This window comes from Macrobrachium nipponense, chromosome 1 (assembly GCF_015104395.2).
Source record: "Macrobrachium nipponense isolate FS-2020 chromosome 1, ASM1510439v2, whole genome shotgun sequence".
NCBI classification, from domain to species: Eukaryota; Metazoa; Arthropoda; class Malacostraca; order Decapoda; family Palaemonidae; genus Macrobrachium; species Macrobrachium nipponense.
The window spans coordinates 181,068,824-181,083,914 of NC_087200.1; the positions used below are offsets into that span (position 1 = coordinate 181,068,824).

Below are 15,091 nucleotides of genomic sequence, written 5' to 3' on the forward strand. Positions count from 1 at the left end.
CTCGCAAGACGGTGTACCAGGGAAACCTGTGTCCAACTGTACATAATTGTACCACGTCTACCACAGTGATGTAGTATAATAAACATTTAAAGTCAAATAATGAATCATTATGAAAAGCTTGAAACTCGAGGGATACGTTTAATATTATAACTTTTCTTTTCGAAAGTAAATAATCTGTCATGTGTTTTCTTGAATTTATGTCTTCGTCTCTGAAAGGGTCAAAGGTTGGCAATTGTTAAGGAACAAGGGCACCAAGTTCAAACATCAATCACTTTACCTAAAAACTGAAGGCTTCATCCAGTAGCTTGGAAAGTCAGCGAAATCCGGAATAATTAGATCACATGTAACATGTGAACTTCACAATCTGAATGAAACTTAGTACTATCAGTGCACTCCAGACACGGGCCAACAACTGAGTTAGATGAATGGCGAATTCGTTTTTAAATTTAATTATTTCTTAGGATCTCCTCCCTGTCAAAAGATTCTGGCTACACGGCACCTTAAATACTGAGTATTTACAACAGCTGTGACACGAAGAACGAGTTGTCCAAGAAACTACACACTACCAATGAAAATTGAAAGGGTCTGCTTGGCATTCCAAATGAGGACTGGAACAAGAGTAAAAATGATCCATTATTTTTTCTCAGAAATCAGCGAATAATTTCAATATCAGGTAACAGACAAACAATTCAACTTTTGCATCAGACTGAACCAGTTATTGATAAAGTTAACATTTTCTCTTACAACATGACAGGAATATGCATTGATACTTTTTGCGAGAATGACTGTATATTACGGTGCATACGATATGCCAGGCTTAAAAGAGATATCTATGAAACCATATGAATGCATAAAAAAAGAAAAAATCAACTTGATTACAGCAAAAGTAACACACCACCTGCCCTTTGTCGAAGTTGGATCACTGAATCATTAGCCGTGGAAGTGGGCAGATTTAAAAATTAGAAGGCTAACAACTCTCATCAACTGTACGCGAGTATATCGTGAAAAAACTATTGTTTACTATCGTCTTCATGCACGAAAATTTCTAATATTTCATTTTTAAAGATATTATATATCTATAATATTCTTAGCTTTTAGGTATCAATAATTGTGTATCTTTATAGAAATCGTCAAACGTATACTAGTAGTAAGGCATTTCGTAGACTTCATTTTGCCAATGAACGAAAGTTGCATTGTTTACGTTCAGATTTGAACTCGACCTGCAATGTTTACCCAATACTTTAGGATTTTATGGCAATATATTAGATCACTATACTAGCTTTAAACTAAAATATTGTCATACTTATATTCTCTCCCTCTAAGATAATAACTCGTCTCAGACACATTTTCTGAGCTGACGACGAAAGAATAGCAATGTCAGTCTTTCATTTTAGCAGTTGCTTACAAAGTCGTAGCCTCCCAACGTACTTTTGGCGACGTCACATAGACTATGCAATAAGTTGTTCAGAAGTGTAAAAGATGTAAAGAATGAAGAAAACCAAGAAACAAATAAAGGCAGGACTATTCAATTAGATGTGACACAAAGAACTACTCTCCAAGAAAACTATCGACTACAAATGTCAAATGGAAAGTGGGGCGGGGCCTGTATGGACGTATAGGAACCTTGAAAAATAAGGAACCTTGAAAAACAAACTAAGATGACGATGGCCAATTAGCTTTCAGGAAGTCAACCAACAATTTCAACCCAATAAAAATCAAAGCACAATTTCCCTTCTGTGGCAGACTGGAATTGCTATGTTTATGGAAACCTGAAGATACGTGTTAGTAATTAAAATATACACATACACGCACGAGGGGAAAAAAACTCGATCACGTTTATAGTCGTGGTGTTTGCCATAGTGAACAAATGAATATTAGACAGCAGAAATAATGTATATATAGTTTCTCGACACTGGAAATGTTTCATACTTTCGTGCATACATACAATCCATCAGTCTTTATAAGGATATCTATGCAATTAAGTATATACTTTATTTTTTTCCCCCATCTGTCCATCCGCCTGTGGTGGTTACGCATTGTAACACTGCAAAGTAAGTTTATCTTAGTTTTACCAGACCACTGAGCTGATTAACAGCTCTCCTAGGGCTGCTGGCCCGAAGGATTAGATATTTTTACGTGACTAGGAATCATTTGATTACCTAGCAACGGGACCTACAGCTTATTGTGGGATCCGAACCACATTATATCGAGAAAGGTATTTCTATCACCAGAAATAAATTCCTCTGGTTCCGCGTTGGCCGGGCCGAGAATCGAACTCGGACCACCGAATTAGTAGCCGAGTGCGAAGTCCACTCGGCCAACGTGGGACTCTGTAACACTGCATCCCGGGCTTTAAATAGTTACGCTATGTGTAAGTTTTAGATAAATAAAAGGATATCTGGCCATACATTTGCAACTGAAAAGTTTTTTAATATTTTATTGTGTGCGAATTACACCGTTAATATTCGAAATAGGATATTATTTGAAGCCCAGGGCGCAGTGTTACCATGCGCAAAAACCACAGGCGGATGGACAGCTGAAAAAAAAAAAAAAAAACCGTGTATAGGTGAGTATTAGTATGTATAAAAAAGCCAACTTTTACAGGTGAAAAATCTCAACGATGAGTAATGGAGACTTACCAAGAGAAATGGCGACTTACCGTCATCCTTTATCAAAACTGGTTGACTTACTGGATTTGCAATTCGTGAATGTTCTTGGGCGCTTAGTTTAAAGAAACTTTGAGGTTGATTTATAAAATAGAATCCTAACTCGCATCTGCTTAAGCAATGTATACGACGAAAAAGCTATTGTTTAGTCATCGCCATCTTGCAAATAAAATTGTAATAATGAAGAAACTTTGTTAAAAAATGCATTTTATAAAAAAATAAAAGTATTTCGATGATAATTCAATTGTATTTTGAGAGCACTCTTGACAAATTATAGGAATTTTGGACACTTTACTTTGGCAATACATAAAAGGTGCCTTGTTTACGTACGAAAATGTACCACACCTGCCAAGAATACGTCATGGGCTTAAAATTTTAGGACAAAAAATAAAGACCCTATACTAGGCCTGAAACTCTAGAAATACATTTTATTTGTAAATTCTGCACTTTTAATTTAATACGTCTTCTCTGACGCATGTTGGCAAGCTTGACATAGAAACGCCCACCAAGTTAAAAAATTTCACTAAACCAGTTAAGGTTAATTTAAGCACCGTTGAAGACAAGCTATATATAACCACATATATTAATAAAGTGACCATATTTCATAAGAAATTGAAATCATCCCATAGCATGTGGACTTCTGAATGAATCTTAGAGCTGACTATACTCTTGTTTTTTTTTTTTTTCCGTCTGTCCATCCGCCTGTGGTGTTTGCGCATGGTAACACTGCTTTAAATAATGTCCTATTTCGAATATTAACGGTGTAATTCGCATACAGTAAATTATTAAAACATTTTTCAGTTGCAAATGTATACCCAGATATCCTTTTATTTACCTAAAACTTACACAAAGCGTAACTATTTAAAGCCCGGGATGCAGTGTTACCATGCGCGGCCATCACAGGCATATAGTTAATCAATATTCAATGGAAATTAGCAGTGAAAAAAAAAAATTAAGAATGACATGACAACGTACTAGTGTATGATTTTCTTGAACATTTACATTAAAAAGAACAGTTATACAGCATATTTTCCCTACTAAAAACCGTTAAATTAAGGATCGCCTCTTTTCTCCCAAGCCCTTTCCTCGGTATATACGTTACGACAGTTGGTTTCGACGGCAGCAGCTCATTAGACCTATGTTGAGTAAAATCAGAGTGTAACTCCAAAAACTGTCAAGGAAAAAATCTTATGTGACAATAATGTCACACTAACCTTATCTATGGTTATGCTGGAACGAGTTGGCCTTGTCAATGCTTGTTTTCTTAGAATAAGCATCATATCGTAGTACTAACTACCAAAGCATGATTTCGTTGATGTTTCGACTTTTTAAGTCATTTTTTTTTTCAAGTAGATTGTCCTGAAGCTGATGATTTTTTTTTTGCCACGGTTTCTTCTGTGACTGATTGAGCCTCCCGAAATTTGATTCCCGATAGTATCTCGTATACATCATTGCTTTTGCATTAGTCATTATGGTCTTAAGATCGAACGTTTCGTGGTATAGGTGTTCTTTGTGTAATTCAGTGAACTCCCTCAATAATTCTGTCCAGTATCACTTGATATTAGAGCCACTGTGCACGCAAAACGTCCGTCCACTATGGGAGATGCTAAGCTACTGAACTTTAGAATTATTGGAGAGTGCATCAGCATCACTATACTCTTTTTTCTTTTTTTTTTTTTCATCTGTCCACCCGCCTGTGGTGTTTGCGTATGGTAACACTGAGTCCCGGGCTTTAGATAGTTACATTCAGCTAACATTCAACAACATAACAATAACTTATTTCGAATATAAACGGTGTAATTCGCATACTGTAAATTATTAAAACACTTTACAGTAGCAAATGTACACCCAGATATCCTTTTATTTACCTAAAACTTACACATAGCATAACTATCTAAAGCCTGGGACGCAGTGTTACCATACGCAAACACCACAGGCGGGTGGACAGATGGAAGAAAACAGAGTATAGATAAACCCATCCACACAGGTCTATGGTGATCGTTCGACCACTAGACTCCGCCCACTTTTGACAGGAGGAGTTACAAGGATTAGGATTGTCTCAAAGGCTTGTTAGTCTATCCGAGGAGACATCGTGTGAAAACCCCATACAAAGATTTACTTGTGATTCCATTGGTCGCTTGCAATGGTATACATGGAGTCCTTTAACAGAAAGGCCTCTACTTAGTCAGAATTCTGATAACATTGAAGACAACGCGTGAAAACTGACTAGTGAATGTTATAAAAAGGCGATTAGTTGTGACACAGCGTGAGATACAGATAAAATGGGACATTCGCATAACGGCAAACATCGCTGACACCTAGATCATTATGATAATGTTCCACGTGTTTTACAGATGGGGAAAGTAATGCCAGAAACATAACGCTATAGGTTTAGTACATTGTCCTTATTCTATACAACTATTTCCCTCTTGAACACGTTACACGGAAAGTAGCTTTTTTTTTTAAATTTAATGGCATTTACTACCTAAAGTATTGTCAACAAAAACAAGCAAGTAGTAATCAAATTAAGTTACGGAGAGCCCAGTTTTGCAAAACTGAGAAAAAAAAAAGAAAAAAAAAAAAAGGTCTCCTGTTAGATCGCTTAGTTCAGTAAAACATTATATGTAGATTTTAGAAATAGAATACTAACTTTTTTTTTCTTTTTAGAATTAGTTCAAGAAAAGCTATTGTTTTCATTTTCAAACTCCTCGTGAAAAAAAAATTATATGCATAGACATAAAAATAAATACTCTTAAATATACAAACTTAAGGACATGAATACTTTTTATTTCGTATTTTGATCTATGTCATAAGGCTTTTTGGAAACTTCATACTGGTAATAATTAAAAGAGGCGGTATTTAACAGACAAATTGAACCAGAAACACAGCAAGAGAATATTTACACTTAGAGTTTTCGATAATTATTAAGAAAGCATTGATGCGGTTTTATTCATGCTTCTAAAGATATAGATTGCTTTTGACATATCTTTTCATCAAATTCTCCACCAAATTCAAAAATTCCGACTAGAAGGCTAAGTTCGGCGGACTTAGAGGACGAATGGGTAGACTTTTCGAACTTCACGAGGACGTAAACAAAAGAGGCTACGCGAATCTTTGGTAAACACAAGATACGTCATCTGAAAGTTATTAAGTTTGATGACAAATTGACTGACAAAACATGCGCTTGTTGAAAGTCCACCAGATCTTTGATGTGCAGGTCTAAAAAAATATCAGCATTACTTTAGAAAAATGTGAATGCTATATTCTGAGTTGTTTATTAGACGCATTTGACTGTGTCTTCTTCTTTTCAGACCAATCCATTCTTGGAATTTAACCCAAATTCAAAGACGGTCCCAAGCCCGGACAAACAGGGAAGGTTGGAGTCAGGAAGGGTATCAGTCCTTGAAATATCTCTCAAAACCAGTTATGTAATCAGCTGTTCAGGGCAGAAACAGGTGGACGAATCTGGCAGTGTCAACGCGAGAATCTTTAATCTTTGGCCAGTCTGTCAGAAAGAGACGTTATTAATGTTTAATTGTTTTGACTGAAAGATAACTGAGCGCAACCAGCTTATGTTCCTTTCGACTAACTCCAGCAAAGGTTCTTTTACTTAACTGTAAATCCGCTATTCTTACATTGATCACTCTTGGGATTTTAAATAGTTAGCTTGCTAACTGCCCTCTCTCTTCTTTCACCCATCTTACCTATCAGCTAAAAAAAGAAGAAAAAATAGCTGCAATTCTATTTGCCATATCTTCTTTCATCTGCTGCTTGATTCTTACACTTCTGTCATGTGATTCACGGGTACTATATAGCCCCAATTGTTAAGTATCTTTAAGGTTTACAAACTATTTAAGTAAAATCTCCTTAAGATGCAACATATGAATTTATTTAGGTTGACATTGCTTTATTATTGAAATATTACACAATTTCACAGACCACTGCATATTTGCATGTTAAAAATACAACGTGCAGATATACTCATATTAACATTGCTTTATTAACACACATGGCACAGCACAAAACAGCTGATGAAATCGAATTAATAATGAGAAGGCATTGCCAAAACATCTCATACACACGATAAGAAAACTAAGCAACTGATGAATGATAAGATGCCTTTATAATGAAATATAAATTCGATCTCACGTCAATGTTTGATACTTCATGGTCAAACTAATCAAATGCGCAGGCTTAGACTACAATCTAAAAGCCAAAGATCCTGTTCTCTGCTTTGAAAGAAAGCAGACCTCTGTACTGGACTCATGGTTAGCAGAGAACGGAGCGAATTATTTGTAGTGAAAGAACATAAATTCTGTAGTAATTGTTACACCTTATAATATACACACACGCTGACGCAAATTATGTATTATGTAAGCGGTTATGTACAGTATGGACGTACATAGCCTGATAACCCTTTGTCTTTAGATACTTGTTTCACTTTGTCGTAAGTAGCTCATATTCCGATTTCTCATATCTCTCCGATCGAGTAATACAAGATTTTATTTCGTTTTTAAAAACAAACATACGTTTTCAACAGGACCGAATATACCTTTGTATAACCGATAGTTATAAACGACAACAGCCACAGTTTAACACAGCGACTAAACGCCCCAGATCAAGACACGGTCTCCACGGGTGATCTCCTGCGCAGGGTGTCCTCTAGTGGAGGAGGCTCGTTGACGCCGCAGGTAGTAGTAGATCCGACGCTTCCCTTCCTAATGGCGCCTGTCAGAGGACTCGGGTCCTGAGGGACAGCTTCGCGGGTTCTGTAAACGTTCGGCGACTGGCTCTGGGAGAAGTCAGAGTGGAGCTTGCACATCTGAAAAGTGGGGGAAAGGTTGGCGCGGAAAAAAAAAATGTTATAGTAGATAATAGGAAATGCAATAGAGGATAAATTAATAAATAAGAAAATATATATAAATTATTAAGACAAAACATACACTTCGACCGAACTTTTGAGGTTCAGCATAGGCTTATCCTACCTCGAAAGGAAGCCCCTTTTTCTGGTAGGCATTGATGTAGTAGTCCGTGAAGAGGATCTGGAAGACGAAGGCCAATGCTCCCACCCAGCGGGTGATTTCGTGGGGCACGTTGCAGTCCAGGAAGATCACGGGCTTCGTGGGAAACGCAAAGGTAATCAATGAAATACCAATAAGAATCCAGGGAGGATAAACTGTAAGGCTCCATTGTTGTTATTCATGATTTCTTTCTCTGTTATTTGTCACCAAGGTGGAGAATTGCTTTATCTCCTTATTATACTGGAAGGTGTTGTACTTTTCGTCCTTTTGTAACATAACTAAATAAATGGAAGGTGAAAACGTTATGATGATAAGAGTTACAATGTAACTTCTGTAAGTCTCCAACGTTTTCATTTTTATTTATTTATTTATTCATTGGCTTGTTTGGCATCATATTGGACAATTCCATTATCTCATTACCATACTGTTTGGTGTTTTACTTTCCGTCGGTTTACTATTATTATCGAAAGAGTTTTTATTTTTATTTTATTGTAAATGGAATGCAAAAATAAATCGTTTTGGTTCTGAAATAGTATGACGTAAGACTCGTTACAGCTTTTCAGTTTTGTTAAATTTAAATACATATTAACGTGATAAAGCAGCAATACAGAAACTGTAGTGCTTCAAGTATGACAACATTAACTATTGACATATACAAAAAATGACAGCAAGAAAGGTATGGAAAAAGCTAAAAACAACTTTCAATCAAGACATTAGAAGGAACACGGCGGGAAACTCACCACAAAGGAGTGCAGGAACATGGCGACGAACTGCACCATCTGAACGGTGGTGATGTACTTCTTCCACCAGAGATAAGGGCGGATTCGTGGGCCCATGGCTGCCAGGAGGTAGTACGAATACATGACGACGTGCACGAAGGAGTTCAAAAAGCCCATGAAGGTAGTGTGGCCACCTGGCGGATGAAAAAGGAAAATATTTTGGAAGAGAGAAATGCGCTACCTTCCTGGGTATGTTTGCGTATATGAGTGAAGATTCGCGAATAATGAACAATACTTTGTTTTATTTTGTGACATTTTGAAGAAAAGTCAGTTTCATTAATTAGTTTTTTTTCGAGCTATCAGTACGGAGTCAATAACCTAGATGTTGTGACGCCAGTATAGGTGACCATAAATCAATCATTCAATAGTTTTGTCTGTTTGTTTCTGTTCTTTTTACGTTGCATGAATTCCAACCAGTGGTTATTCAGCAACGGGACCAACGGCTTTACGTGACTTCCGAACCACGTCGAGAGTGAATTCTATCACCAGAAATACACATTTTTTACACCTCAATCCCGAGAATCGAACTCACAGCCACCGCGGTGGCAGGCCAAGACCATACCGATCACGCCACTGAGGCGCTTTAATAATTCAATAGTGTCTCTAAGCGATAAAGGTGTGTTTTCAACAGTCTGTAACTCAAGCAGACCAATTATTGTTCTAACATTATTGCATTTTGTGTTGGGCTGTCAGTTAATTGATTACCAATATTTTCAATTGAATTTTCTTTCCAGTAAACCTTCCAGTGCTTCATTTTCATCAGGCAGTCTTTTCCAATGATCTGACATTCCAGAACCGGGAATTGTAACCTACCAGGCTGGTATCGAAGCCCAAACCAAGTGCTGACGGGCATCAGAGCGTGGTGACTGACGTGAAGGAGTGAGATGTGGTCGTACTTTTTGTGCACCACGAAGAATATCTGAAGAAAAAAAATGGACTTTTACTTATTTATTTATTTTAGTTTTTCTTTAGATAGCTATGTCTTCACAGCTGCTAAGGTCATCTGTGGAGGGTATATTTAATTCTTTATATTGCGATCAATAGAGTATATATATATATATATATATATATATATATATATACTATATATATATATATATATATATCCTCATTTAGCCTTTTTGAACAGACACACGTATACATTCGTACAGACCAAAAATAATGGAACTTGATTATTTGTATTAGTTTTAATTTGAAGGTAAACTAATCAAACGATGCAAAAAAACATTAAAAATGACAATTTGGAAAGCCAAATGAATTAAATACACACACTAAACGTCTAGAATATATATATATTATATAATATATATATTATATTATTATATATATATATATATATATAATATATATATATATATGTGTGTGTGTGGGTGTGTGTGTGTGTGTGCGTGTGTGTGTGTGTATTATTTGAGTAACTATTTTAAAGACTTATTCTATATCATAGCTCCTTGTCAGTGACCCCAGAATTACCTTAATTACCTTCTAAAGTAAATCCAAGGCTATAATTATTTTACAGGGACCCTCGTTAGTAGAAAAGACTAGATAAATTTTTTTTAAACAATTACATTTTTCGAAAAGGTGAAGTTCAAATGTTCACACCAGCCGTCTTTCTCCTTTAAACACCTGCCCACACTTGCAGTGCGCCCTGGGGGGAGGTCACGTGCTGGCATAAAGCCAGTTTATCCTAAGCCAAATCACTTTATGCACGGAATCATTTTCAAGATTAATCTTTATACTTACGGTGTCGATGAAGTCGACTATTTTGGATATGTAGTACCAGTACGACACGTGCAAGAACTGGAATGAGAGAAAAATAAAAATAAAAAATATTGTTAAAAGAAAAAAAAATGACATTTTCATTATTCCTCAGCAGCAATTTGCTTCATTTTTTCATTTTTACCTTCGTACTTGGGAGCAGCTTCGCTCTCTCTCTCTCTTTCTCTCTCTCTCTGTCTCTGTCTCTGTCTGTCTGTCTGTCTGTCTGTCTCTCTCTCTCTCTATACACACATACAAGTTTTTCTTCTCGTTTTTTGTAAGAGAAAATAATGCGTTCGATGACATCATCGCTTTTCGTCCGGGGAATGTTTATCGTGCAATCTAAGTTATTTATGTTGGAGTGTTTTACTCATTTGTATAAACGTCAGTGGTTAAATCATTTAAGTATTATTGCAAAATTGAGTGGACGAATATAAATTAAATAAGTGTCTATGTTATGTTTTCCACTAAAATGAAATGAAATACACACATACATATATTCACACACACACACACACACACACACACACATATATATATATATATATATATATATATATATGTGTGTGTGTGTGTGTGTGTGTGTGTGTGTGTGTAAACTATGTTAAATATATACAAATATATAAATATACATATATATGGATATATAGATATATAGATAATATATTAATAAAAAAAGAATATAAGATATATATATATATTAACTATTATGTGTGTGTGTTGTGTGTGTGCGTGTGTGTGTGTGTGTGTGTGTGTGTGAATATATGTATGTGTGTATTTCATTTCATTTTAGTGGAAAACATAACATAGACACTTATTTAATTTATATTCGTCCACTCAATTTTGCAATAATACTTAAATGATTTAACCACTGACGTTTATACAAATGAGTAAAACACTCCAACATAAATAACTTAGATTGCACGATAAACATTCCCCGGACGAAAAGCGATGATGTCATCGAACGCATTATTTTCTCTTACAAAAAACGAGAAGAAAAACTTGTTAGCAAATAACAAAAAAACTTTCACAAAAAATAACCTTGAATTTGACCAAGGTGACTAGAAAATGCCCGCTGTTACGTTACTCGAGATCCCTGACCTCCTTGTGAAATATGTGTGTGTGTATATATACTATATATTTCTGTACGTGTAGAATTTTATCGTCTTTTGTTTATGATTCTTCAATTACCTTCCTCAGGATTAAATAAATGCCTTACGAAGCAAATGATTTTCTTTCCCAAGGGCCTATTTTTATCATTATTTTTTTTATTCCTTGTAAATGATATCATTGTTTAATACACTCTCCCTAATGCTCATTCATAAATGCATTCAAGGGAGCTTGGCTACTTTGGAAAACAAGATCATCATATTCGTGAATTGATCAGTTACAAAAAAAAATGGATAATGAAAAAGATGTTTTTATACCCTCACGGAACATTCTTCAATGCTATGTCGACTTTTCTTGAAAATAGCCCCTAGCCTTCTATGTATCTTAAAGCCTCTCATTTCAAATAATATTATAAATTCATGATCCTTCCAATTTTAAAGACCCTCTCTCTCTGTCATTAAGACAAAGATCTATGCCTTTTATTTTGTTTGTTTTTATGGTGATTTTACGTTGAATGGAACCCAGTGGTTATTCAGCAACGGGACCAACGGCTTTACGTGACTTCCGAACCACGTCGAGAGTGAACTTCTATCACCAGATATACACATCTCTCACTCCTCAATGGAATGGCCGAGAATCGAACCCGCGACCACCGAGGTGGCAAGCAAACGCCATATCAACCTCGCCACTGAGGCGCTTCTATGCCTTTTAATATCTCTCGGCCTCTCTCCCCGTCCAAACCAACTTGAAAGAATGACCAACTTTTTCCTTCTATATTCTCTTTTCCTTTCTCTCCTCATACTTTCTTTCCTACTTTCCTCACACTTTCTTCCCTACTCTCCTCATGCTTTCTTCCCTACGTTCCTCATACTTTCTTTCTTACCTTCCTCATGCTATTTCCCTACTTTCCTCATAATTTCTTCCCTACTTTCCTCATACTTTCTTTCCTACCTTCCTCATGCTTTTTTCCCTACTTTCCTCATACTTTTTTCCCTACTATCCTCATACTTTCTTCCCTACTCTCCTCATGCTTTTTCCCTACTTTCCTCATAATTTCTTCCCTACTTTCCTCATGCTTTCTTCCCTACTTTCCTCACACTTTCTTCCCTACTTTCCTCATGCTTTCTTCCCTACTTTCCTCATACTTTCTTTCCTACCTTCCTAATGCTTTTTTTCCTACTTTCCTCATACTTTCTTCCCTACTTTCCTCATAATTTCTTCCCTACTTTCCTCATAATTTCAATGTGCATACTTCGCTATGTATGCACCTTGAGAATCCTGAGCAATGCGCTTCATCATCAGCTGCTACATTTCCTTTGTCACACGTGATTAGCAATTGCACGCCGTCACTCGCTCAAAGACGCTTGGTTCACCAGCCTTTTGTAATTTCAAAAATTCGTTATATATTCTCATCTGATTCACAATGTTTGTAGAGGCTCCGCTATCGCTCTAGCCTTGCTTGATCTGTGATTGCCTCCGTGTGATTATATGTATACATTTAGCCAAGGTCGTCGCCGTGTAAAAAGAGGATGAGAAGTCTGCAGTGCAAATGATTAAGGAGCAATATGTAAGGCAAAGCAAAGTATGATCAGACCTCCAGCTTACGCAGGGACGCGTGTAAAATCTACAGTCAAAGAGAGCGTTGTTTCACCAACGAAAATTTAAGTAAATACGTTATATTCTATTAGAAATAATTGTTCTGCATTGTTTAAGATGCACACTATTTTTTGCTATTTCATTCTAATGAATAAATCATAAAGATCCTATCCTAAAATTTCTGTATCTTTCACTCAACGCGAAACACTTTTTTCTGGCCTTTTTATGCTTTTCAATAGGGCTTTCCAACCCCGAACAAGAACAACAACAGTAAGAACAAACAACATAAAAAACAACAGCAAAGTAGTCTGTAGGCTTACTCCCCGAGTAAGAGATAACGGGATTAATTGGTGAAGCCTTACCCCAACGGCGTTTTCTGATTGGCTGGAGAAGTTGCAAGGCTCGCAGAAGAGAGAGTATGTGGTCAACCATCCGTTGGCTGCGGCCTGAGAAAAAAAAAAAAAAAAAAAAAAAACAGTTCAACCATACATGAGTACTTGGTAAAACAGAATGTAGGCATATGAAGAAAACATTGCCATTCACTTGAATTTCTTCTCTTTATTTCAAGCTGCTTGAAAAGGGTTCCTATCTTCTGCAAAACTAGAAAAAGTTATATGAAAAATGCTGAAATAAAAGAGAAAAAATAATTTCATTTTCATAGGTTTTCGTCTACATGACGCCTTTCATATTCGAGTGGCATATCTCCATTACCTAACGAAAACACTAAACGGTATCCTGTCACGTAACCCTCAATTCCTACAAGAATCCTTTAAAACTTACCCCGAAGAAAATCCAGAAGTTAAAGATAACCTGGAAGGCGTTGTAGATCATCATGGCTACCCTGAGACCCCTGACTGGCTGTCTGTTCCTCATGTATTTCGGCCCTAACCACGTGACGACGGCCAAGTACGCGAGACACATCGCCAGGGTTGGCAGCGGTGACTTCGAGACGAGCCACGTCGCTTGTCTCGGGTCCTTGGGCAAATGGGCAGCCACCGACATGTTGCCGTAGAAGTAACACATCGTGGTAATGGCAGCTGCCCATCTTCCGTTTGATTGCAGCTCTCTCAGTTTCAGCTCTGCAAAGACATCTTCTGGTTTTATTTATTTATATTTTAGAATGACTTGCGATGGACGATTCTGCAGAGAGAGAGGTTTCAGGATGTGCTGGTGTCAAGGAATGTGGTTGTAACATAAAAACGTGTTTTTTTCTTCTTTTGCAAGTCTGATTCTGACTAGCATTTTGAACAGCATATTTAAAAACGAAGGCATTTTTTTTTTCTTTTTTGACAAATTCCTTAAGAAGACAAACTGGAATGCCTTCATCCGGGTGCAAAAGGATATGAGTAAACACACACGCACACACACACACACACACAACACAACACATATATATATAGAAATATATATATATATATAATATATATATATATATATATATATCATATATATACATATATATACACTTACAAAACAAAATCACGAGAATTGTTTATTGGGTTTCCCATAGGGACAACTTTCGTTTTTTTTCTTTCTATGCAGTCTTTGGACAAGGAATGTTGACATTTCATACGTAGACACACACACACACACACACACACACATATACTACATATATATATATATATATATATATATATATATATATATGTATGTATATATGTGTGTGTGTGTGTGTGTGTGTGTGTCTACGTATGAAATGTCAAACATTCCCTTGTCCAAAGACTGCATAGAAAGAAAAAAAACGAAAGTTGTCCTTAGGGAAAACCCAATAAACAATTCTCGTGATTTTGTAAGTGTATATAGTATAATATATGTATATATATATATATATATATATATATATATATATATATATATATATATATATGTGTGTGTGTGTGTGTGTGCGTGTGTGTTTACTCATATCCTTTTGCACCGGATGAAGGCATTCCAGTTTGTCTTCTTAAGGAATTTGTCAAAAAAGAAAAAAAAATGCCTTCGTTTTTAAATATGCTGTTCAAAATGCTAGTCAGAATCAGCTTTGCAAAGAAGAAAAAAACACGTTTTTATGTTACAACCACATTCCTTGACACCAGCACATCCTGAAACCTCTCTCTCTGCAGAATATATATATATTACATTAATATATATATATATATATATCTATATATAGATTATTTAT

General features: G+C 36.1%; 1 protein-coding gene across 1 annotated transcript in view; it reads right to left on the reverse strand.

The window, feature by feature from the left end:
- Nucleotides 1-6,647: 6,647 nt before the first annotated feature.
- Nucleotides 6,648-15,091, reverse strand: part of LOC135219017 (uncharacterized) — a 51,677-nt gene continuing 43,233 nt past the window's right edge. Inside the window, exons 12-18 of the mRNA XM_064255453.1 lie at nt 13,708-14,006; nt 13,290-13,373; nt 10,207-10,263; nt 9,280-9,385; nt 8,428-8,600; nt 7,652-7,783; nt 6,648-7,488 (exon numbers count right to left, since the gene is read on the reverse strand). Of these exons, the coding sequence (XP_064111523.1) occupies nt 7,285-7,488; nt 7,652-7,783; nt 8,428-8,600; nt 9,280-9,385; nt 10,207-10,263; nt 13,290-13,373; nt 13,708-14,006 (1,055 nt within the window). The 3' untranslated portion in view covers nt 6,648-7,284. The remainder of the gene's footprint in view (nt 7,489-7,651; nt 7,784-8,427; nt 8,601-9,279; nt 9,386-10,206; nt 10,264-13,289; nt 13,374-13,707; nt 14,007-15,091) is intronic.